The following is a 24,551-nucleotide window of genomic DNA, read 5'->3' as shown; positions in this document are numbered from 1 at the left end:
GATGTGACGATATTTTTAAGTTAACTAGTAAAGACAAATAGTCACATCAACATAAAAGTAAATTTAAATACGATGTAAAAATACGCCCAAGCACTGCCAATTCTTTGTTTATTAAATTTTGCTTTTAAAGCTTTACGTAAAACACGTTGAATAAGTGACATGAAAATTTTGAATTAAAGCTCAAGAAAGATAGAATTAGAGAAATATACGAACATATACACATTTTTTATTAAGACTCAAGCTATATCGAATTAGCATATGGTAATGCTATAATTGGATAAGCCAAATCTAGAAGCAACTAAGCCATGAGAGTTTATGGGTTTGCATGTAAAATTTGTGGTGAGGTGGAATGATGGATGGGTTGAGATTTTGAAATGATATACGGTGATGGAAGATGTGTTTAAGAATTCTCTCTAAGAGAACTTGAGACAACTCTTAAAGGAATGTGGCTAGAGAAGGCCACTTGGGTTGCTCTTAAAAGAGTAGTATGTCACAAAATTAGATACTATAACTTTACTCTAAATCAAAGGTAATTACATGATTGAGATCACCTCTATTTATAGGTTAAGGTGTATCAAATTGGACAGAAACTTTAACCTAAAAGAATGACCTTGGTTAGCTTGGAGAGTAAGAAGAAATCGTCTTCAATAAGAGGGAGATAAGTGACAAAAAAATCCTCTCAAATGAGAGAGTGACAAGTGACTACTTCCTATGGAAAAATTCTCCATTCCTAAAGTGACACATGACCACTAGCTAGGAGGAAAACTCTACAATGGGAAGTCCTCCACATGTCTAGGATGAAGTCTTGCTCCCTTGTTCTCCAAGCTTAGCCAAAATGTTGACCCCTTGGTCAACACACCCATTTTTGACGTCCAAGCATAGTCACCTTTGGACCTTGGCCTTTGTTGACTTGTTTGGTAAAAATCCTAATATACTTGGCCCAAAATACAAGACTCAATTGAAATCCTACACTACTAGGCCCATAATACAAAGCCAAATAAAATCTAGACTTTTTAGCCCATAATACAAAGTCCAAATAAAATCTAGACTACTTGGCCCAAAATACAAGGCCCAAAATTATTCTTACTCTACTAGATCTTCAAGATGTCTTAAAATGGACCAAGGAGGGTATAGGCCCATATTCCATTGATGTCTCACTCTTCACGAATGTGCTATGTCATGGCTAGGAGTATGCCATCACATATGCAACATGAGCACAACTTTCCACTATAGAAAAATTCAATGCTCTACAATCACACACTTGCAATATCAAGACACCGTTCTCTAAATCTACAAGAAACAATCTACCCAAGCAGGTCCTTATTGCAACCTGGACGCACCCTAGAACCAAACAACATACAACCAAAGCAGCAGTGAAGATGAGAAACAATCACACTTGAACACTTTCTTTTCTTACACTCACGTCTTTGAGGAATGAAAAATCGTGAAGATAATCAACAGACTTCATGAAAATGAACTCCTCCTCAAGAACTTAATAATCTCACATGCACAGGTGCTTAAGCGTTTTTCAAAATTGTTCCAGAAAAATTGTCACTTTTCATTGAGTACAGGTCTTGATATAAAGGATGTGTACATTAGCTTATTGATTGTAACTGTCAATCGACTTATTTCACTTAACTGGTGAAATTAATCAATTGTCAATAAATTTCAATTGATTAATGTGTCAATACATTCTTTGCAAAGGAGTTAATTAACATGTTAAAACACATTTTAACATATTAAAAGACATTGACACACTAGTAAGATCCTAAATTAGTTTACATAGCAATTCTTCATTGTTCTTCACCAAACCTTCAAGTACCATGTTTGGGTTCATCAAATCAAAACTGCATCATTCCTTCAAGATAACATATATTTCACCACATACCATCCTCAACGTTTACATCCTTTCCTTATTCATACATTTCATCTCTTTTTGCAACAACCAAACATCACATAAATACACTGTAACATTTCTCCAAACCAATCTTTCTAAAAAATAATACATTTCATTTAAAAATTGATTTTTTTGGCAAAAATTTGCTTAGTGAATGTTTCACTAATTTGGTGAATAAGACCACAATGAACAATTTTTTCAAACTCACACAACGAGTCTTATCTCGCCTAGTCAGTGAAACACCCCTAGTTCTTTGATTTTCACCAAAAATTTCTCGTTCAACGAGTGGATCTCTCACCCAACGAGTGAGTCCTCCCTTTCATCATTGACTTCATGAATTATGCTCTCGTTCAATGAGTGAGATACTCGCTCAACGAGTCTTCATAACTCAGAAGTCATATTAGATACGTGAAGTTGTTCAATTAGCCTTAACATGTAATTTTCTTCTCTCTCACGAGTCCAAACAAATTATATAAGTTCAAAATATGTTAATTGAAACCAATTGAACCAAATGTAAATATCCTTAGAACAACTTCTCATCAAATTCCCAAACACACATAAGTTTTTGTCTCAATCGCCAATTTAACCATTTCATTAATTCACATCATAACCATATTCAACCAATCTCAAACAAACATTTACAAACAATTTCATTCAACAATTTAACCAATTTATTCCAATTCCTAACTATGAACAAGATTACAAGGTCTCTTCGACCTCTATGTACTCTTAATCTCACAGAAAACAATATTTATTCAAGGAAAACTCAAATCAATTCTATCATATCCTAACAATCTTAATTGAACATATATTCATCTAGAACTTTGAGATGAGACATGGCAGTTCAAACTTCACTCATACAACACAAAATCAAAAACACTCTAAAAAGAGCAAATGATGAGCTTAATTTATTTTATTTGACAAACTAAACAAACTAATCGGGGTAGAATGTAGACTTTGCCACTAAAAGTCTTATATAGTAGACTTCAATTATTAAATAAACAAATTAAAAAAATAATCGAGTTCCTGTAGATAATAGTTTTTATAAGATAAACTCGACCTAACTCATTTCTATTTTATACTAAAAAAATTTAATTAATATAATAATCGAGTTCCTATTATAAAAACTATTGTTTTTATCACTATCTATAACTATCAGTACTATTTTAGCGAAAAAGAAAGTACCCTTTTTATTTAGGAAAATATCCCTAGCAAAAGTTCTCCGTAAATTAACCAATTCGTTAAAGGAAAATAATATGTGGACGATATTTGCATTTCTTCTAAGCAAAGTAGATTTGTACTATGCAAAACTAATTTATTGAACAAATATGCCGAGATTAACACATCTGAAACTCAATTTAATAAATATTTTCAAGGTTCCTTTATTCCAATCTATTTCACATTGTAATACTCAAGTATACAAAATTATCTCATATTTGATCAAAATAAAAGAAAATTTTACCCAAAAGCAACACCTTAAATAACCACTTAATCTAACAAAGGTTCATCATCAGAAAAAATGGGTAACTATTATTATCAATAATATGATTACCAGAAGTATATCTATATGTGTAATATGGACTACACTAGTTAACCGTGTTAAATACCTATAGTTTGTTTGTAGTACTATATACTGAAAGTCACTACCAGTACTGTTCTCAAGAATTAAATTGGCAGCTAAGGTTGGACAGTGAAGCATATATAATTAGGACCGCGATATATTGACAATCAATTTTAACATTTTGACAACGAATACGTGTCAAAATATTATTGGATCATTTTAAATAAAATTTTATTTGAAAAAGCTAACGTGCAAGAGTTAATGAATTTAGTATCCGAAAATACCCTTTCTATTTTCGTTTTCATTCTCTCTCCACTGTGTATTTTCATTTGCAATTTTTGTGTGTGTTTTCTCTCCTTTCTCTCTCCCGAAACAAGCATAAAGGGTCATCTTCTCCGGCGAGACTCTGGTGAAGCAATGGAAAGCTTCGGTGACAAGGTATTTTCTTTCTCCTTTGCATTTTCGTTTCACATTTCCTATTTCCCCTCTCCCCTTTCCCTTTTTCCCTTACTCCATTTTCATTTACCTTTTGGTGTTTTGGATGTACCTATTTCCATTTTGAGTTCGATCATTGGTTATTGTTTTATTTTTCATGCAGTTAATTTGTTGGTGGGTTGAATGAAAGATTGACCCCGGAACATAGGACCGTGATTGGAAATACATTATTCATATTGGTCGGTCATGGAGAAAAGCCCATTAGTTGGTGGTGAGGATGGGGTGGGTTGTCACGACGACAACGTGCCGCTGTGAAAAAAGAAGCCCTTTACTTTTTCTTAGCGTGTTCTGCCATTGGGGATTTGTTAGGGTTTAAGGGTTTGGAAGGGGGAAGAAATTTTGAAGGGTTTAGATATGTGAGGGGAAGTGGGAGAGAGAAACAACTGTGACGACATAGAGTATTGGGGAACAAAATAGGGTTTCATTCTGCAATCGATTACATAGCATTCGTAATCGATTACGACTACTTTTTTTTGGAATCCCTGAATTTGAAACATTGCTTTGTGTAAATTGTGCACATAATTCTAATAACAGTTATGATATACTTTTGAACGAAATGAAGACATCGAAAGACATTTGGACAAACAAGCAAACAATATATTATCTTGAATTACATCTATTGATTTGGACAACACGAACATAATAAAATAAACATAAGCTGAAAATCATATACATAGAAGATGAAAATGATATATATCAAAATTATGTGTTATCAACAATTGAATAGGCAAACGTGGTAATTGGTGTAGGGAACACAACCTTTCACATTGAACTAAATCATCCATTTCAACAAAATGGAAAATTTGACCTAAAACAAAGCCAAAAACATCTTGGGGAGTGATGTTCTTACAACTTGAGAGTGCAGTTGAACTTTTTGTACAAATGATCCTTAGGTCCCTGGTAATCGATTACATGATCTTTGTAATTGATTATCAGGACATAAAAAAAGGCCATAATGGTCTTCCAACTCATCTCATGTTCATTGATGCACTAAAAACAACCCATGACCATTAAACTCACTCACCCATCTAAAACAAGAAACATGAAACAATAACTTGAAAGTAAACTCATTTAGGAAGCTTAGAAAAATGTTGTTTTTGGCAAATTAACTGCACCTAGTAGAGTGGTCTAAAAAATGAGTTTGTAGTCATTTGAAAGCTCTATGAGTCTAGATTCTAACAAAACAAGAATCAACTCATTTGGAGTTCGGTGGACAAAGTTAAGAGCAAAACAAGCAGCAAAGGTTCGAAAAATAGAGTTGGGGAGTGCTGTTCATCTGGCTGGGGAGTACAGTTGAAGTTTTTGTACAAATAACCATTTTTTCTCTGGTAATCAATTACAAGACCCCTGTAATCGATTACCAGGGCAGAAAATGGCCAAAAATGCTTATAAACCAATCTAACTTACCTGAAAGCACCTAAATGAAATTTTTTCTCAACAATTCAATGACCTAACATGTCCATTGGTGCACTAAACACCACTCATGACCATTAAACTCACTCACCCATCTAAAATAAGAAACATGAATCAATAACTTGAAAGTAAACTCATTTAGGAAGCTTAGAAAAATGTTGTTTTTGGCAAATTAACTGCATCTAGTACAGTGGTCTAAAAATTATGAGTTTGTAGTCATTTGAAAGCTCTTTGAGTGTAGATTCCAACAAAACAAGAATCAACTCATTTGGAGTTCGGTGGAGAAAGTTAAGAGCAAAACAAGCAGCAAAGGTCCGAAAAATAGAGTTGGGGAATGTTGTTCATCTAGCTGGGGAGTACATACAAATAACCATTTTTTCTCTGGTAATCGATTACAGGACCCATGTAATCGATTACTAGGGCAGAAAATGGCCATAAATGCTTGTAAAGCTCATCTAACTTACCTGAAAGCACCTAAATGAAATTTTTTGTCAACAATTCAACCTAACATGTCCATTGGTGCACTAAACACCACTCATGACCATTAAACTCACTCACCCATCTAAAATAAGAAACATGAAACAATAACTTGAAAGTAAATTCATTTAGGAAGCTCAGAAAAACGTTGTTTTTGGAAAATTGACTGAACCTAGTAGAGTGGTCTAAAAATTATGAGTTTCTAGTCATTTGAAAGCTCTTTGAGTCTAGATTCCAACAAAACAAGAATCAACTCATTTGAAGTTCGGTGGAGAAAGTTAAGAGCAAAACCAGCAGAAAAGGTCCGAGAAACAGAGTTGGGGAGTGTGGTTCATCTAGCTGGGGAGTACAGTTGAAGTTTCTATACAAATAACCATTTTTCTCTGATAATCGATTACAAGACCCCTGTAATCGATTACCAGGGTAGAAAATGGCCAGAAATGCTTATAAAACCTATCTAACTTACCTGAAAGCACCTAAATGAAATTTTTTCTCAACAATTCAATGACCTAACATGTCCATTGGTGCACTAAACACTACTCATGACCATTAAAATCACTCACCCATCTAAAATAAGAAACATGAAACAATAACTTGAAAGTAAACTCATTTAGAAAGCATAGAAAAATGTTGTTTTTTGAAAATTAACTGCACCTAGTATAATGGTCTAAAAATTATGAGTTAGTAGTCATTTGAAAAACTCTTTGAGTCTAGATTCCAACAAAACAAGAATCAACTCATTTGGAGTTCGTTGGAGAAAGTTAAGAGCAAAGCAAGCAGCAAAGGTCAAAGTTGACAGGAATATATAAAACGCTAACTTTAAGGAATTAATTGTACCTACTAATATGTCCAAAACTTACAAATTAGTACTCATTGGAAATCATTTTGAGTCTATTTTATAATAAAAAAATAATCGTATCATTTGGAGGTTGGTGGAAAAAATTATCATTAAATAGTCAGCAAAGGTCAAAATTGACAGCACGTTATCTTATACGTATATCTTTCCCTCTTGTTCAAAGATCTATTATTTATTGAGGACGCCTTTTAAAATTTGTGCACTATAACAACATTAAATGACATATTTCTTAATTAATAAAATGACAACGTGACTCCCTTGGTTGAGTTTGTTGTCCTAAAGGGTGGCTTTTTTCCATCTTTTTTTATGGGTGACTCGTGTTGTTGATGGTTGATGGTCCCAAGTGCATGAAAATTATGTTTTGGATAGTCCATTTTCCATTAAGGAGCCCATGAGGGTGTTTCCAACGGGGGAGGTGAATTTCTTTAGAACTTGTAGGCAAAAATAGGCTGGTAATCGCTTATAGGGTAGTTGTAAGCGATTACTAAAGGCCAAAATGTGTTTTGTACAAAAACTTGACCTACACTCCCCAGCTATGACAACGTGACTCCCCAGAGTCAGTTTGTTATCCTCAAGCGTGCTTCAAGTGGTGATTGACGTTATTTAGTCCATTTTCTTATATGGATGGCTGAGTTTATTAATAGTATTTAGTATTTGTACCATTCATTGTTAACAATGAAGTGTATTATGGTTCAATTACACAACTTTGATGGTCAAAGTATACCAACCTCGACATTGCGAAAACCCAAAACCTTCGACAAAGAACACACCTTTTTACTCCTTGATGGAGAACGAGACAGCGGGACAACGACAGAGAGGCGCAATGCAACAGGGAGAGAAGGCGACAATGACGCCAACAAAAATAGAGAGCAAGTGCTAACAAGAACAGAGAAAGAGAGTTTGAAAGAGGAAATGTGATTATCAGACCAACTTCAATGTTGATGGTGAGCGGAACACTGAGAAGGAGAGACGAACGATGAAATGAAATGAAACCGCCAAATGGTGGAAAGAGAGTGGGAGCTCGTGAGGAAGAAGATGGTTATGTGAAATGAAAATGAAATGAAACCACCAAATGAAATTTTTCTTCCAAAAACGCCCTTGAAGAGAAAGTTCCCCTTTTTTAAAAACTTAAACAAACAACCCAATGAAAATGCGCCACGTATCGTTGTCAAAAGGTTGGCAACTATGGGTTGTCAACAAAACACTTTCCATATAATTAATAGCCAATAATTTCAGTATAACCAATAAAAAAAGTTGGAGTGTGAACTTTGCAATTATAATACCACAAATTGTTGGTAATATTTACACTACACAATTAATAAGGATCATTTACTTTTCAGTTTATATTGATTTTATGTGAGTAACTTTTATTATTATTATCGGTCTACTGATTATTATTTTCTACAACTCAGTTTTTATCATAAAACACGAGAGAAATAAACTAATATCAACTAGAGGTAAAAACTTAAAAAAAATTGATGGTCATACACTATAAAAAGGTACGTAACAAATTTACATACTCAATTAATCAAATATCAATCTTGAATAACAAATTTACGTACAAACAGAACATTCAAGATAGGCAGGTCTGAGACCACTGTGCCATTGTAGTAAAGAATTCAAATAGATTGGGGTTTTAGAAGTGTGGAATAATGGAATGAGGATTAAAACTAGTAAAACAGAAGTTGAATGAATATAATTTAGAAGGAAACGATATGATAGTAGTAAAAGAAAAATTTAAATGAATGAAACATAAGTTAAAGATTTGGAACAACATCTTTGGACATACTGGAAAATTAAAAAAGGATATAATCCGAAAAATAGGAAAGTTAGAGCTTGGATGATGTTAGTAACTTGGATGAGGAAGGGAAAGTTGAACATAGAGTTACTAAGTCAACTTAAGGTCTTAAATTTGAAACATGAGTCCATATTGAAACAAAAATCTAGGGTCAAATGGATTAAACAAGGGGACAACAATTCTAAATTTTTCCATCCATCAATTAAATGGATGGAAATTCTAGGAAAGTGAATGAAGATCCAAATGTTATTAAGGAAGCGGAGAAAGAATACTATAGGAAAAGATTGATGGCAACACTAGATTTAGGATGGACAATATTCAGTTCCAGCAAATTTCAAATGAAGACAATAATATGTTCACTAAGAGTTTTTATGAAGCTAAAATTAAGGAGGCAGTGAGTGTGGGAGTGTGATAGTCTTAAGAGTCCAAGTCTAGATGGGTTTAACTTCAGTTTCATTTAGAAATTTTGGGACATTAAGTAAGGATTCTAGGGAGGTTCAACACACGCATAGATCTTCACAATGGTAAGATATTGTACGCTTTGGGTCAAACTTTCAGAGTTAACTTTCATAAAAGAGAAATTGGAACCATTAGAAGTACTCTGAAGTTTTAAATGGCAATACAATTGAAGTGTCATGTACCTAGGTATGATTGTAGGAGGTAACCCAACAAAGCTATCTTTTTGGCAACCAGCGAAAACTAAAAACAAGTTGTCTAGATGAAAATGTAGGTTCTTATCATTTGTAGGACAAATATGTCTAATAAAATCAGTGATCATTACCTTGCCTCTTTATTATTTTTCATTTTATAGAGCACCAGTAGGCTTTTTCAAGAAGAATATCTTAGATTCAAAATATGGCTCTTGGAGAGGTTTAAATGGGAAAACTAGAAAACATTACACATGTGGATGGTGGAATGACTTATGCGGGGTTTGTCGAGATGGAAGATGGTTTGATTAGAACATAAAGTGGAAAGTATGTTCAAGGTCTAGGAACAAGTTTTAGGAAATGGCTTGGAAGTTTGCCTTTATATATTAGGTTCCTAGGTTATATGGGAACTCAATCATTAGGGATAAATTAATAATGAAGTTTGGTAGATGGACTAACAATGAACAATATAATGAAGACGATATTAGTTTGAGATGGAATTGCCTCAATTAGTTGAATTTAAGCAATTAATAAATCAAATAAAAATACAAAGAAAAGGTGAGGATAGATGGGAATGGAAAGATGAGGATCTCAAGTTTTTAATCAAATTTACATACATAAGATTGTGCAATTCTAATTTTGGAAAAAAAATTCTAATATGTTGCTTGGAGTATTAAGGTGGCTCCATCAATCCAACATTTTGCTTGGAGGGTAATGTTGAATATAATAGCCATAAAGGAAAATTTGAGGAAGAGAGGATTACAATTAGGATAAATAACAAGTATATGAGGATTGGAAGAGGAAACTACAACCTACCTTTTTCTTACATGCAATATTGCAAGTAGGGTTTGGAACATGTGTAGTAAATAGGTGGCCATAAATTCAGTATACCATAACCAAATAAATATGCACTTTCAACAATTTTTATTTATCGATCCTTAATAGTAAAGAAAATAAATTATAGAAAGGTCTATGAATATCAATTATATGAAACATATGGTTTCATAGGAGCAAGATTGTATTTAAACAAGGTAAAGTGGATGAAGAGTAAATTTTTTCATTGGCACAACTACATGTTTGGGTAGGGATGAAACATAAAATTTCAAATGTTAAATTTTCTTACTCTAATTGGATTCTATATTCAATTGAGTGCATCAAATCAGTTTACCTAGGGGGTCAATATGAAAAAATGGTTCTAAGTAAAAGGTTTATTAAGACAAAATCGTCTATACGTATAAACACTCTGATGTTTTGAAGTTTAATCAAATAACATTAAATGAAATAAGAAATTTCTTAACTAGAAAAATAGGATAGGTAGAAACATAAGAATTAGGCTTAAATCCCCAACAATAGAAACCTTAGGAAAACACTTAGGATGGTAGGAAACACAAAAACACCGAAGTCAAAACATCCAGACGCAATGACTACTCACAAGTCAAAGCATTTAAGAGAGTTATGCTACACATGTAAGTTATATTGTACCCAAGGGTATCCAAATGAACTCTCGGAAAAACACAAAAAGTGTCAAGACTATGTCTTTGGAAAAATACTCTAAAAGCCTAAACCAAAAACATAAAAAAAAACATAACCTGCTAAACACTTTTGCTCTAAAAAGGCAATATCACAAAAAGCATTTACATCAGTCTAAACGATACCATGAGCTAAAACAGTTACTTCATCCAACAACGAAGTTCTTACTCAACGTTTGGTATCTTTAGAGAAAAGCTTAATTGGTAAACGCTACCTCAACGGTAGAAAATGTAAAAAACACTTTGTTGTTTTGAGCAAGCACTAAATGACATTAAATGCTTAACATTCAAAAACAACAAAAGTGATAAGAGATAAGACATATTTGTTGCATGCACAATCTACTCTATTCTATGAAGATAACCTACTTTACACGCATCCACCTACTTTATTCAAAAGATATCAGAAGTGGACGTTGGAGACAAATAAGATATTTACAGAATGTTCTCCTCTTAAGAAGTGGTGTTTGAAAGAAAATATAACCTACTTCAAGCAAAGTACTGAAAAAGTGAGCTGGCTCTGACAAACTTGACTTTAACCAACGATTGCTTAACATGAAAGAAAGAGAAGCCATAAGAATCAAGGCTAAGAGCTCAGTCTAACAGATATATTTTCAAGAGCCTTTAAATATAAGAACACTCAAAGGAAGAATCAAAATGATAACGTACAATGAAAATATTCATCCTAAGAAAAACATTCAAAAGAGAAGCACAGAAGAGCTCGAGAAAAAGAGAATATCTGAGAAGGAGAAGAGAAGTGAAGCAATACTCTCAAGCTTCATTGTAATATATGCTTACTGTTGTAAGGAAAGAGAGAAACACTTAGCGAGTCTCTAGACTGTATTGTATTGTACACATATCATCTCTACGAGTGACTTGTAAGCAATCGTTGCTTCCAATTCTGAAGAGAATTAAAACACTTGTTGTTGAACTCAAACGAGTTAAGGAAATATAGGCAGCGCATCAGAGGATATCAGGATTGTCTAGTACCAGGAGTGATGCAAATACTCAATTGATCTAGGGTAATTGTAGGTTATTCGCTGATCGGGATACCAAGAGTGGTGAATAATATTGCACAACTAGGAGTGGGTGAAACTCACCTAGGCAGTGTATCAGTGGATACCAAGAGTGCCTAGGGATACCAGGAGTGGTGCGAATACATAACTAGTCTAGGATAACGGAAGGTTATTCGCTGACTAAGGATACCAGGAGTGGTGAGAATACTTAGTTGTAATCTTGTTAAATATTATAGTGGAATCCTCTGTGGATAGAAAAGACTGGACGTAGCTTAGTTGGAGTGAACTAGTATAAAAATATGTGTGCATTTATTGTTTACTTCTACCTAAATGTTTCTCTTATAAAACTTGCAATTACATTTTTATATTTACATACAAGAAACTTTTGTACTAAACAATCCTTATTTAACGAAGGGAGTTCTTACAAACATTGTAGTGTATATTCTAAATAACACGTAAAAAGAAGTTATTGTTTATAACCACTCACAAGATCTTAACACTTACCTTATAAATCTTGTACTCGACGAACATGCTATATCAGAAGGATTGAGAAAAGATTTTTCCATTAACACTATTCACATCTCCCCTCTTTTTTAGTTTTTTTCAAGTAGTTTTAGATTGATCCATCTCAAACTATGTAGTCCATAGTTTTTTCTTTTTGTAGAAAATAATGCAGTGTAGTGTCAATTGATGGAAGTACCATGGAAGAGGAAGCAACATGTTATATGCAAGAGTTTAGCAGTTTACACCAACCTACACTAGTACAATAAATAGAAAAGACACCGGTTATTTTCGCCTATTCGCACCAATTCTGCAATCGAGGTATATGAAGGCGAGATCAAAAAAATGCATGTTTTTACCTTGGTTAAAATGAAACCGAGGCGGTAGAGAGGGAAGAATTTTGGTTTCGGGTTCACCAGAACAGAGGCGGTAGAAGGCTATTTTTTTTTAAACATCAGGTCATTAACAGATCCACCTTCCATCACATTAACTTATTATCATTTTCTCTGTTGCATCTTTTAATCTCAAACTCTATGAAACCACAACCAGAAAAAGAGAGGAAAATATCCAGAGAGGCTAGAATCATATTCAGATTCTTTCATAAGATAATGGAATCATATAACACAAAAAAGAAAAAGATCCTTAAGCCCGTGCTCTGCTCCTTCTTCACCTGCGTAAAATGGAGCCAACAACCAAATGAGATAATGAAATTAAGCCTTTACGCCTCTCTGTTCATCTCCAATCACAGACAAAGGAGTTGAATCCTTATTTGAAAACCAAGGGAGATTGCCTTAGGGTAGCAAAGGTAGCGGCCGAACCATCGTACACGGCGCGACTTTCTCCAACTTGAGCAACGGTGGTCCGACGAATGGCCTCGGCTCCAACGTGAGGTTGCGAACTGCACTTCCCCAGATGCGAATCCGCGAAGAGGCATCAACTTTGGAGACGTTGCGGGTGAGCTTCTGGATCTTGTTGTGGACGTTGGGGATGGAGGAGGGGTCTTTAGGGGTGGAAGCCAGGCCTTCAGATCTGTAGATCTGAGATTTTCACCGCCAAAATCCACTGCCAACAGCCACCGCCAACAACCACCGCTTGCTCTTCACTCTAGAGGCGACGCACTAGCAGGTGAGGTGGAAGCTGCGCTCGAGCCTTCGCACAGGACGAGGTGGTGGTGGCTCCTTGTAGTGGCGGGGCCGCTTGCTCTTCGCTCCAGAGACGCAATGGCAGGTGAGGTGGAAGTTGTACTCGAGCCATCGCCTAGGACGAGGTGGTGGTGGCTCCCGGCAGCGGCGAGGCAATGGCGGGGCGGTGGGACAGCGGACGGGTAGCGGCAGCGGCACTTACAACAGGCAGAAGCGAGATTGGAGCATAAAGACGAGAGAGAAGCGAGAAAAATAAAAGGAAAATGGGAGAGCTGCTAGGTTTTCTTGAAGATTTTCACGGTCCAAAGCCCAAGCCTTATATGCCTCGGTCCATCTGGTAACCGAGGCAGTAATATTTTCACTTGAGGTATATACCTCGGTCCATTCTGCCAATCGAGTCAGTATGTCGTTTAGACACCGGTTGTTTAGCAACCGAGGCATATAATGATTTGAAAATTACAACCCTGTCACCGCGTCTGATACACTTCGGTTCCGAAAAAACCGAAGCATAATGTACGAGTTAAAAATGTAATTTTTTACTAGTGCTACCACAAAAGTGTCCATCTATTTTGAAATATTGTTTGAATGTAAAATGTTTTGTATGATTGTTTAATGTAAAATGTCATGGAAGGAATAAGTGGGTATATTTTCTTTTCAAATGTATAGGTCTTGTAATATTCCATGGAGACCTAATGTTGAGAAATCTTTGTATATCTCTTTTTATATACGGGTTGAAACACTCCAAGTGCTTTAATATATAAATATAATTTGCTGATAAATTTTTTAATAAATCACATAAAGTTTACTTTCAAAGTTCAAAGATATTTGTTATGCAAAACTAAGAAAAGTAAAAGGTAGAAGAAAGAGAGGTTTCCGTCATTACCTTTTTACAGTTGTATGAATCATTGTTTAATCAATGTAGTTTTAAGGTACATTTTTTAAACAAGGGTAAGTGAAGTAATCATATAAAGAAAGAGTACCAAGACAATAACATGAAAATTAAAGAAACTTGAAATTAGTAAAAGGCACGTAAAAAAAATATTGTTCAAAACGAACATTCTTTTAATTTCGGAATATAACTACAGCTGGAGATATATATTAAAGGATATTTTTGAGAAATATCTATAAATATATCATAGGAGACTGTATTGGCATTCACTATAAAAAATTAATGCCTTATTTATTTTAGAACTACAAATATGCATAAACTTTGACTACATGAATCAAAGTAAATTTTAAAGAATATCCATATCCAGAATTCATAGCTAGCATTTTAATGATACAATAATCTCTTCTTCAGTTTCTTACTTTGACTATGTTTTATTTACTTTGACTATATTTTATTGATTTTATAATAGTCAAATGTAAACTTCACTTACAAACCTTTTTATAAGATTAAATTCTAATTTAATTTCTTAAGATCATCACCTAATATTTTAATTTATGTGACTTAAATTATCAATTAAATTCATACAAATCTTATAATTTTTACGAATCATTTTCATATAACACAATTCACTTAAATAAGACAACAAATCATTTTAATATTATATATATATATATATATATATATATATATATATATATTATTTACATTTATATTTAACATTAAATTCAATCAATTAAATAAAAAAAAAGAAACATATAGTTTAAGCAATAATTATTTTGAGTGAAAAAAAATTTATTTGAGAAAAAACAAAGATAAGATCAAGTGTTGAATTTCGAATCTATTTTTTCTTAAGCGAAAATAGAATTAATAGCAAGAGTGAAGTTTCTGCCGTACTTCTACTTGAGAAAAATCTTTTACTTAGAGTGAGAATATCATAAAATTAATTTCATGCACAAGATCAAATACGTTTCCAAAAGTTTACCCAAAATCAACTTAACAGATACAAGTTTTAAACAAATTCAAAATTATATTACAATCATAATTTTCTTTAATATTATTCTTTATTCATTTTAATTTAACCTGGATCATTCAAGATCCATATAATTTTCATTTAAATTAAACTCAAACTAATATATGAAAAACAAACTTTACTGATCTAAATCATATTAACAACTTAATTTAAGAAACTCTAACATAAATAATCTAACCACTCAACATCTAAAATAACATTGAATTCAATGTACTCTAAGTCAAATATCTACTAACTCAATTGCACCCAACTTAAAACCAGAATAACACATTTTCATTACGAAGCATTGTCATATATCTCATCTAAAATTACAATCAAAGAATATAATTACTTTCAAAACTAAAAACTTGAATTCAACATGCATGCTAGTTCTTTTTTCCTATTTTATTTTCAAAATGAAAATCTTCGAACTACAACATTACAAATTATTCTACCAAACTCTCACAGCCAAATCAAATCTTATATGCAAATCCATTATTAAAAGATTTTCAAAGATAGTTTCCCTTACTAATATTTACTCAAAATTTAAATATCTAACAAATTGTCCAAACAACAAAAATCAATAACCATATGTTGAAAGAATCACTATTTTTAACTTATTTGACCTAGATTAAAGACAAATTAAAAAAAAAGAAGGAAGAAAATTAAAAAATTTCAGAACAAATAGATATTTACTCTGATTGAAAATTTGATTGATTGAAAATAATCATTAACTCATCAGCTATTGTACAGTGCTATTAGATTAGATGAATGAAATTAGAGAGAGAGAAAAGTCCTATAAGAAGAAATAATAGACTTACACGTAGGAGAGAGTGTAAAAAATGGAAAAATAAAATACGTAAGATCAAGTTATTTGTACCGATTTTACAAAGATTTGCAAATAAAAATAGTGAGGGTTTTGGGATTCTGTCATAAAAAAGCATTATATTTCTCGCCAAAGCAAGCGGAATTGTCCTTCAAATTGAAAAATCACATTTCATTTGTAGTACAAGGATATTTTAGTTATTTTATAAATTATCAAATTAATGTATATGTTTTATTCTATTATATTAACTAAATTATTCATAATACTCTTTTCACCATTTTTTATACTTATTTTTCCTTCTCGTCTATCCTTTCCCTTTTCACTCCCTAATTCAAATATGGTGGAAATATTAAGTTCTGACGACGCATTTATCAGCTTTCAATGTGAAAGTTTGTATAACAACTACGTCCCCATTAAAAAAATTAGTCCAAAAACCGAACAAAAAGCTTACTGCAGAAAGAAAAACGTATAAAATAATCAAATAATTGAAAGGGTTACGTAGTAATCTAATCCAAAATTTATATTTACATTAAAATTATTCTTTTTTCTCTTAATCAATGTGAGTAATCCATAATTAAATTACAAAGTAATATTTTATAGAAAAGTATATCATTTCTCTTTCTTCCAATATGTAAAGAAAAAGGGTGTGAAAAATATTTTTCTTCTTGTTGGTTAATAAAGAAATGTGTACGTACCGAAGCAATAAATGCTTATGAAAGTTTCCAAAGTACAATAAATACAATGCTACTTCAACTACCTCCACGGTAGTTTCCTTCCTCTAGTAATAATACACCACCATGTTCTTACCAACACCACCTCAAACTCATTCACCAAAGATCTTTTCTGGAGGGATACCCTAAATTTCCTCATCCTTCTCACAATCACAACCATAATTTTCTCTTCATTATTCATTTCCACTCTCACCATGTCTTCTGTTCAAATGGTTTCTGCAAGTGCCATCAATTTTAAGCTACCTTACCAAATTCTGAGGCATGATGGCTCTTTGTCTGATGATGAGGATGAGAGAGATCAGACGGTAACCCTAAGGCCTAAGAAGTGGGTCAGGCTTAGAGGGGTGCCCTTGAGGAGAAGGTTGAGGGTGAAAATGGCAAGTTGGAGGAAGATTTGGATGATGAAAAAAGTTATGCTTGTGTGTGCTAAGGTGAAGAAAAGGTTCAAAGAGGGACATGGTCATTTTGGTGACCTATTTGCTGGGAACTATCTCTTCACTCAAATCAACCCAACATCACTCAAGTATCTTGAAAAGAAACTTTCTCAAGCAAAAATTGTTTGATGTGTTATTTATAGTCATGATTCCAATAATCATTGCCTTCTTCTTCTTCTTCGTCTTCCATCTAAGTCTTGTTTTCTTCATTTTTCCTTCTGTTTTCTTTTGATTTATGTATACAAATGCAAGTGCTTCCTGTTTCTCTATGTATAAGCTTTTTAGCCTTTCATTTGTTGCATATTATTTGTAAGCATGAACATAGGTACAAAGCTTTTAGTCTATATGTGAAAATTTTTAGTTATCAATCAATGAAAATTGCTTTAGATATATATATGAGTTGTGTTGTGAATGAAATGCCAGAGTAATAGATTATAGATCTCTTGTGGCACTTTAATTTATGAGATCTACTTCATACCTAGACATATATACATTCAGATACTTTCACACTCAATGTTCTATAGAGTAATGTACATTATGATTAGTGTATTTTACATATATTATTTAAGAAAATTTTACATGTTCACCTTTTCGTTTTCTTACTCCTTCCAACACCTAATAAAAAATTAGTATTTATACTTTTCTAGTTAATTTGCCGATTTTTCTTTTAAATTAATTTTATTTTATTGAATGAAAAAAATGGGTGTTTGTATTATTACCCTAATATTTATATACTTGCCCTATTCCATGTTTAAGCATAGTGATTTGGTAATCAGATTTTCAAAGATGACTTTTATTTTGGGGATCTCTAAAACATGATTAGCATTGAAATTTTTTGGGGTATTTCTTCTTGAATTTTGAATTTTTAAATTATGTTTTATTCATTAATTGCATAATGAACTTTGGGAAAAATATTTTGTGTTATGAAATGTTGATTCCAAAATGGAGGTAACTGGAGATATTAATAGACTGTTCAAAAATTAGGTCTAAAGGCCGATGGTGGATTATTGACCAAAAAATTATAAAACAATTATTAAAAAAATAAAAGAATTCAAATATATAACACTCCATAATTAAAATAAATATTTGTTAGGCTTCAAATATATTTTTTACATTATACCTATACACTGTTTAAATTCAAATAAATATTTGTTAGGCTACAAAGGAAATTATATTTCAAAAGCTACTTTCATTGGCCTTTAGCAGTTAATTTTGTTGATGTAATAAAATATATAATTATTTTTCCAACCAAGAATAGACAAAATGAAAAACCAGTTCTAACACACAGAACAGATTTTTACTTTTCATTTTGTCCTTTCTCTCTCGCTCTCTGATTATGCAGGATTCACATTTTTGTTCTGTTGTTTTGATAAAATATGCACTCTTCTAACTTTTATGAACAAAATAAATGCAAAAAGAACAATTTGTGCTACATATTTTGTCGGAGAATACGATAGAACAGCATTTTGCCTAGACTATAAGGTAATTGCATAGAAGCAGGCTAATCTGTCAGCATTTTAGGTTGTTATTAATGTTACATTGTCATAAAGTAAAACATTTCCTCTTCCATCATAATATGTGTGGACCTTTTGCATAAGAAGAGAGGAAGGAAGGTGCTTTTTTAACTCTACGCGTAGTACAAAAGTAGGCATGCTGCCACCTACCCTTGTTTTCAAGTGCTAGCTTAGTAGTTCCACTTGATTGAAATAATAACAAAAATATGATGATTTAAGTACTACAAAAATTACAACTCCATGACAATGCATGATATCCTATATCAATCATGTTGCAACCTCTACTTTTCTTATATCTCAATATTAGGTTTAGGAAATTTCTTAATTCTACTTTTCTTGTATCTCAAAACTTAGGTTTAGGGAATTTCTTATTTATTTATTTATTATGAAATCATGTGAGGCATAATATAATGTTAACATGCCAATTAAAACTTTATCCTTTAATTATATGCCACTATTTGAAAATTTTATAAAAGAAAAAAGAAAAACCAAAAAAGATACAAAATGACGGAATCAAACCAAAACTCATGTAAGAGAAAAATAACCTTTTAGCCACTAACAATACCTAAACTTAGAGAGATTTAAACGATTTATCAAATTAAATCTAATATTCGAAAGTGAAAAATCATAACATGTTTTTATTAGTAATATTAGGAAAGACATCAATACAATTCATAAAGACTATATAAGAAATAACTTTATTAACAATTAATAAATAATCCAATTTCACTTAAACATGGATTTATATGTCAAAAGACATTTAACAAGAAGAATATTAAGTAACATCTTCTCAAAGACACGTATTAAGTATGTCTTACGAGAGAATAACATCTAATCCAATTCAAGAGGTAGATTTACAAAGGAACCCACAAACTATGAAATTAATACAAGTTAATCATAACTCATGTTCATATATCTACATATGCTCACAATGTGTGAGAACTCTCCTCTATTTCTCACAAGATGATATCTTAGTATATGTGACTTAGATCATCAATGAAAAGAAGGAGATATTTGTTAAAACATAAGTGTTAATATTTAATACACAAATAAAATAACAATTCGCATATCATTCCAAATATGTGACTACAAATTCATATAAGTTTCATTATTCTTATATGATTTTTAAATTAGATGTTCTCCTTTATTCGTCTAATATTATTTCTCATCTAACTAAAGACTTCGTTGTCTAGTAGTATGAGTGTTTTGTTATCATTAAATTTCTTTTAACTTGAGGAGCTGGTTTATTTCAACAATCTTTCCCTTTTTCATATAACAAAACCAATAAAGAGATATAATTTTAGTCTATAATTGAGCATCATAAGAAATGTTTTATTGATATCAAATCATAGCATTAGAACCATAATAAATCTTTTGAGATCAAAATCATAATGAGAAACGTATTAGAGTATGACCAACACAATTCATAATCAAGGTATAAGAGTATAAAATTAATAGTTATAATTTTAGGTATCAAAGTATTATAAAATGATTATGATATTATAGTAGAATATATTGGAATGATCATGTTATTGGAGTAAACATAACAATATCATCTCGCAACAAAATTTTAATAAAAAAAAAGGAAAAATATGTTTTTTATCCTTGAAAAATTACGTAAAATTATAAATGGCCTCTGGTCGAAACTTTAACACTGTTTGGTCCTTGAACTTTCAAAAGCATTGGTTTTAGTTCCTATTTTTCAACGAAATTAAAGTTTATCCTACATGACAAATTACGTAAGATTTTGCTCATGTGCTAACACGTGTGCTACACTTGTTATTTCATTTTTTCAATTAAATAAATTTTTTTAATATGCCACCACCGCCTAAAAAGCTTGGAAAAACCATTACCCGTGTTGAACTTGTTATTCACGACACGCGTTTGGTGTTCTCCTTGCATCTTAGCTTCCCACCCCTTAGTTTTCCTTGCTCTTACCTTCTATCATGGCTGATAGAAGAAAGTTACCTACCATAAGGGGATCTCGCCCATCCTCCTCTAGTAATCCAAGAAGTCATGGCAATAATCTTAGTGGATGGATCTTTGACGAAGAAAACACTATGAGTTCACCTTGTTTTGGAAGGAAATAAAGTTAATATCCCCAAAGTACATTGATCTCAATTGGCTTCACATATATGGGTTTCAGTTTGTGCCACTTATCTTCCACCAAGGCATTCAGTCCCTACTCGAGATGCAAGGTAAGTTCTATCCGAATTTAGTTAGAGTGTTCTACTTTAACTTGAAGGTACAAGATGGGGTCTACTCTACTAGAGTTAAGGGATTAGATATTATTATGGACGATGACATTTGGACAATAGTGGCTTAGATTCAGTTGAATGAAGATGCAATGATGTTAACTCGGGGTATTGATGGCTTCAACAAGAGTTTTGCCTTTTTCTCTTTTCTAAAGAATCCTGAGATTCATGTCAACAGGAAGCAGTTGCTAGTGGGTGGTCTCAAGAAGGATGAGAGGCTAATTCATTTCTTGATTGTGTGGCTACTTTTTCCCTGTGTTTTTAATCACACACAGTGCTTTGAGGCGGATCTAATGATTATTTATGGTTTAGTCAATGAGATTATGATTCATTGGATCAGTCTTATCTGTGATACCATGATGAAGGCTAAGAGGTTCACTCGTTACCCTTTTCCCTATGCTCTTTTGGTATCCATGATCTGCGAGTACAAGGGAGTAGATGTCTCTAGTGGTGCATTTCAGAGCACTCACAATGGCAGTTAGATAGGGAATTCTGCCCTCCGTCAGATGGGATTTATCTCTCAAGGAAATACCTACATCCATTGTGATGATGTAGGGAACCCAAAGGATGATGATGAAGATCAGTCGATGGATGACATCCAAGATAAAGCGAGACCCTCTACGCTAGCTCCAATCAGCTCCTCTTACTCTTTAGAGAGTCTGTCTAAGCAATTATCCAATATGTCTCTTCTTTAAGCCTCTAGGAATGAAGAAGTGTGTTCTCTCCTTATGAATCTAGACAATAAGGTTCAAGTCATAAAAGACTTAGTAACTCCTTTAGATGATGACGATAGCGATGAATTCTATATGTCCTTCATGCATTTCATTTGCATTTTCTCTTCCTGTGTTATGTTATGTTTTATTATATTAATGAAAAGTTTGGATTCTTATTTAATTTTCCTTATTTATGTCTTGCTTATATTTAGGGGGAGTTCTTATGTTTAGGGGGAGATATATTTTTAACTCATACATAGCGTTTTTTAATAATGATCAAGATGAGAGATAAGTATGTTTAAAGTATGATTAAAGGCTTAACTTTTATTTATCTCTTGTCTACTAATCCCTTTCTTGAAGTTATGTACGAACTACAGATTAGTACAGGTTACAAGAAGCTTTAATTCAAAGGAGTTTTGATTATCATAAAATAGGGGGAGATTGTTAGCATAAAGATGAAGCTTAGAAGTTTTGATGATATCTCAAAGTCAAGTCTCAAGTGCTCTTGTTGCAAGAAGACTTTCATGAAGACTTGTTTTATGATTAAGCATTTCTAATTCAGTAGTTTTATGTATAGGGTATTATTTATCCTTGATTACATCTATTGTGCTTAAAAGTTTTCTAAAAACTCATTTTTCCTTGGAATAATCAATTACCAACTTACCATAATCGATTATAACTTACCATAATCGATTATCACGAGCAATTATGAGAGCTTTCAAGCATGTTTTTTACCATTGTACATACATTATGAGCATAATTGATTACCTCATTTAGATAATCGATTAACACGAGCAATTATGAGAGTTTTCAAGCATGTTTTTTACCGTTGTGCATACATTAAATGCATAATTGATTACCTCATTTAGATAATTGATTGTGTTAAATAGTTGACAATGGATTTTTTGGAGGTATCCTTGAGAGAGATCTCTATATATTGGATTAAGACTCTCATTTTAACATATGAAGTACATAGAATTTCGAAAAGCTTATTTGATTTTATTGTGTACTCTGATAAGTGTGTTCTAGGGTTTGTGTAACCCTTGTGTTGTGGCTTTGAGAACTTGATGTTGGCATAGAGCGAAAATTTCACGAGAGTTGTGATTGACTATTGTTGTTATTGCTGAGTTAAAGTTTGTCATCCTTTGTGAAGATTCAAAGGAGGTGGTCATCCTTCGTGAAGCATTCGAAGGAGGTGTTCATCCCTTGTGGGTTTCAGAGGAAGTGAGTTTCATCTCTTGCGGTAACAAGAGAAGTGTTCTAACCTTAAACTTGTTTATTTTCTTTGTGATTGTAATAGTTTGTTGGTTTTTTATAGTGGATCATTAATTTTCATTTGAAATTAAAAACTAGATGTAGGATCTTTGTGATATGAGACAATATAAAATCACTTGTGCAATTTTCTCTCTTCCTTACACTCTTATTTGTTTTAATTTATCGTTAAGGAATTTGAATTAAAAGAGAAAATATTTAAAGGCACGATTTGGGATTAGAAACCAATTCACCCCCTCTCTTGGTTTGTTGTTCACGCTAATCATTCTACTGCACCATTCTAACATAAGGGATCTACAAGGCACAATAGGTTTTGGAATTTTGTTTTCAAAAGAAATATCTGATGTTGAGCTGGGAATACTTCAGTATTAAAACTCAGTTTTATGTAGAGATAAGAGTGATAGAAAGAGCACTGTAGGATATATTTTCTTTTGTGGAGGAGCACCAGTTTCATGAAACTCTACAAAAGAACCTGTGGTAGCTTTGTCCTCATGTGAGGCTAAGAACATTGCATCCTCAGAAGCATCATGTCAAGTAGCCTAGTTGGGTCTCCTAATGAAGGAACTAAGGTGAACTTGATGCATAAGACAATTTCTAGTGGACAATAAGTCAACAATTGACTTGGCAAGGCATCCACCTTCTCATCGAAGGCATAAACATACTGACAAAAGGGACATAAAATCAATTCAATCATCCACCAACCAATAATAATTCTGATTGACTATTATCACTGAAAATTATCACTTAGAAAATAAATGTGGGTCGTTACAAACAAACTCATCCCAGAGGTAAAAAATTCTTGTTTTTGGTCTAGAATAATGTTAAACCAAAGAACAAAAAATTTAAAGTGAGTGTTAAGGAGACCTCAAGCTAGGGAGTCCAAGTCCCCTATTCCTTTAGACTATCTTCTAACAACTTGAACAACAACTTGTATCTCTTAGAACTTTATTAAGATATGAAATACTAGAAAACTAATTTTTAAGGTATAATCATCTTATACTTGTATCTCTTGGGATCTATTAAGATATGAAATAGTAGAAAACTGATTTAAGTTATTTTATTTAGAGATATAATCATCTCATCTTTTCCTACAATATCTTCGAAATTATATGGGATCTGTTTATCTTACCAATTACCATAAGTCAACCTATAACTTATTTAAGATGTAATTTTCCAAGGTTATGATGGTACATACCCCCAACCTTAAGCCGATTTCGGCATTAAGTTTGAATTCTCCAATAGTTATGATGGTACATAGCTCCCAGTGTTGAGCTGATTGAAGCGCAAAGGATGGCCTATTTTTTGATGCAAGATTATAAATTAGTTGTAACTGATATATATATATATATATATATAAAAGTTACAACATTAGTGTATGTCATTCATTTATTCTTTTGTAAAACATTCTCTTTGTAGAGTTTAATTTAATCCAATAAGATTACCTGTTTGGTGTTCATTCTATTTCGTTTATACCTTACCCTTCTTAGTTATTTTTCATGGACCTTCCTTCTTAGAACAATCGTATCAAGTGGTATCAGAAGGTGACCTTCCAAACACGATTCTATAATGGCTAATAATA

The 24,551-nt window shown here is 32.5% G+C and overlaps 1 protein-coding gene across 1 annotated transcript; it reads left to right on the top strand.

Annotated features, from left to right (window-relative positions):
- The first annotated feature begins 16,812 nt into the window (after positions 1 to 16,812).
- Positions 16,813 to 17,487, top strand: LOC124825994 (uncharacterized). The gene has a single exon (XM_047298753.2). It carries the CDS (start codon positions 16,979 to 16,981, stop codon positions 17,345 to 17,347), a length of 369 nt encoding a protein of 122 aa, XP_047154709.1. The 5' UTR covers positions 16,813 to 16,978; the 3' UTR covers positions 17,348 to 17,487.
- The last annotated feature ends 7,064 nt before the right edge of the window (positions 17,488 to 24,551 follow it).

The sequence above is a fragment of the Vigna umbellata genome, chromosome 4 (assembly GCF_029865625.1).
Source record: "Vigna umbellata cultivar VRB3 chromosome 4, Vumbellata_1.0, whole genome shotgun sequence".
NCBI classification, from domain to species: Eukaryota; Viridiplantae; Streptophyta; class Magnoliopsida; order Fabales; family Fabaceae; genus Vigna; species Vigna umbellata.
Note: the sequence above shows the minus strand (reverse complement) of the source record. Positions and strands in the feature narration are given on the sequence as shown.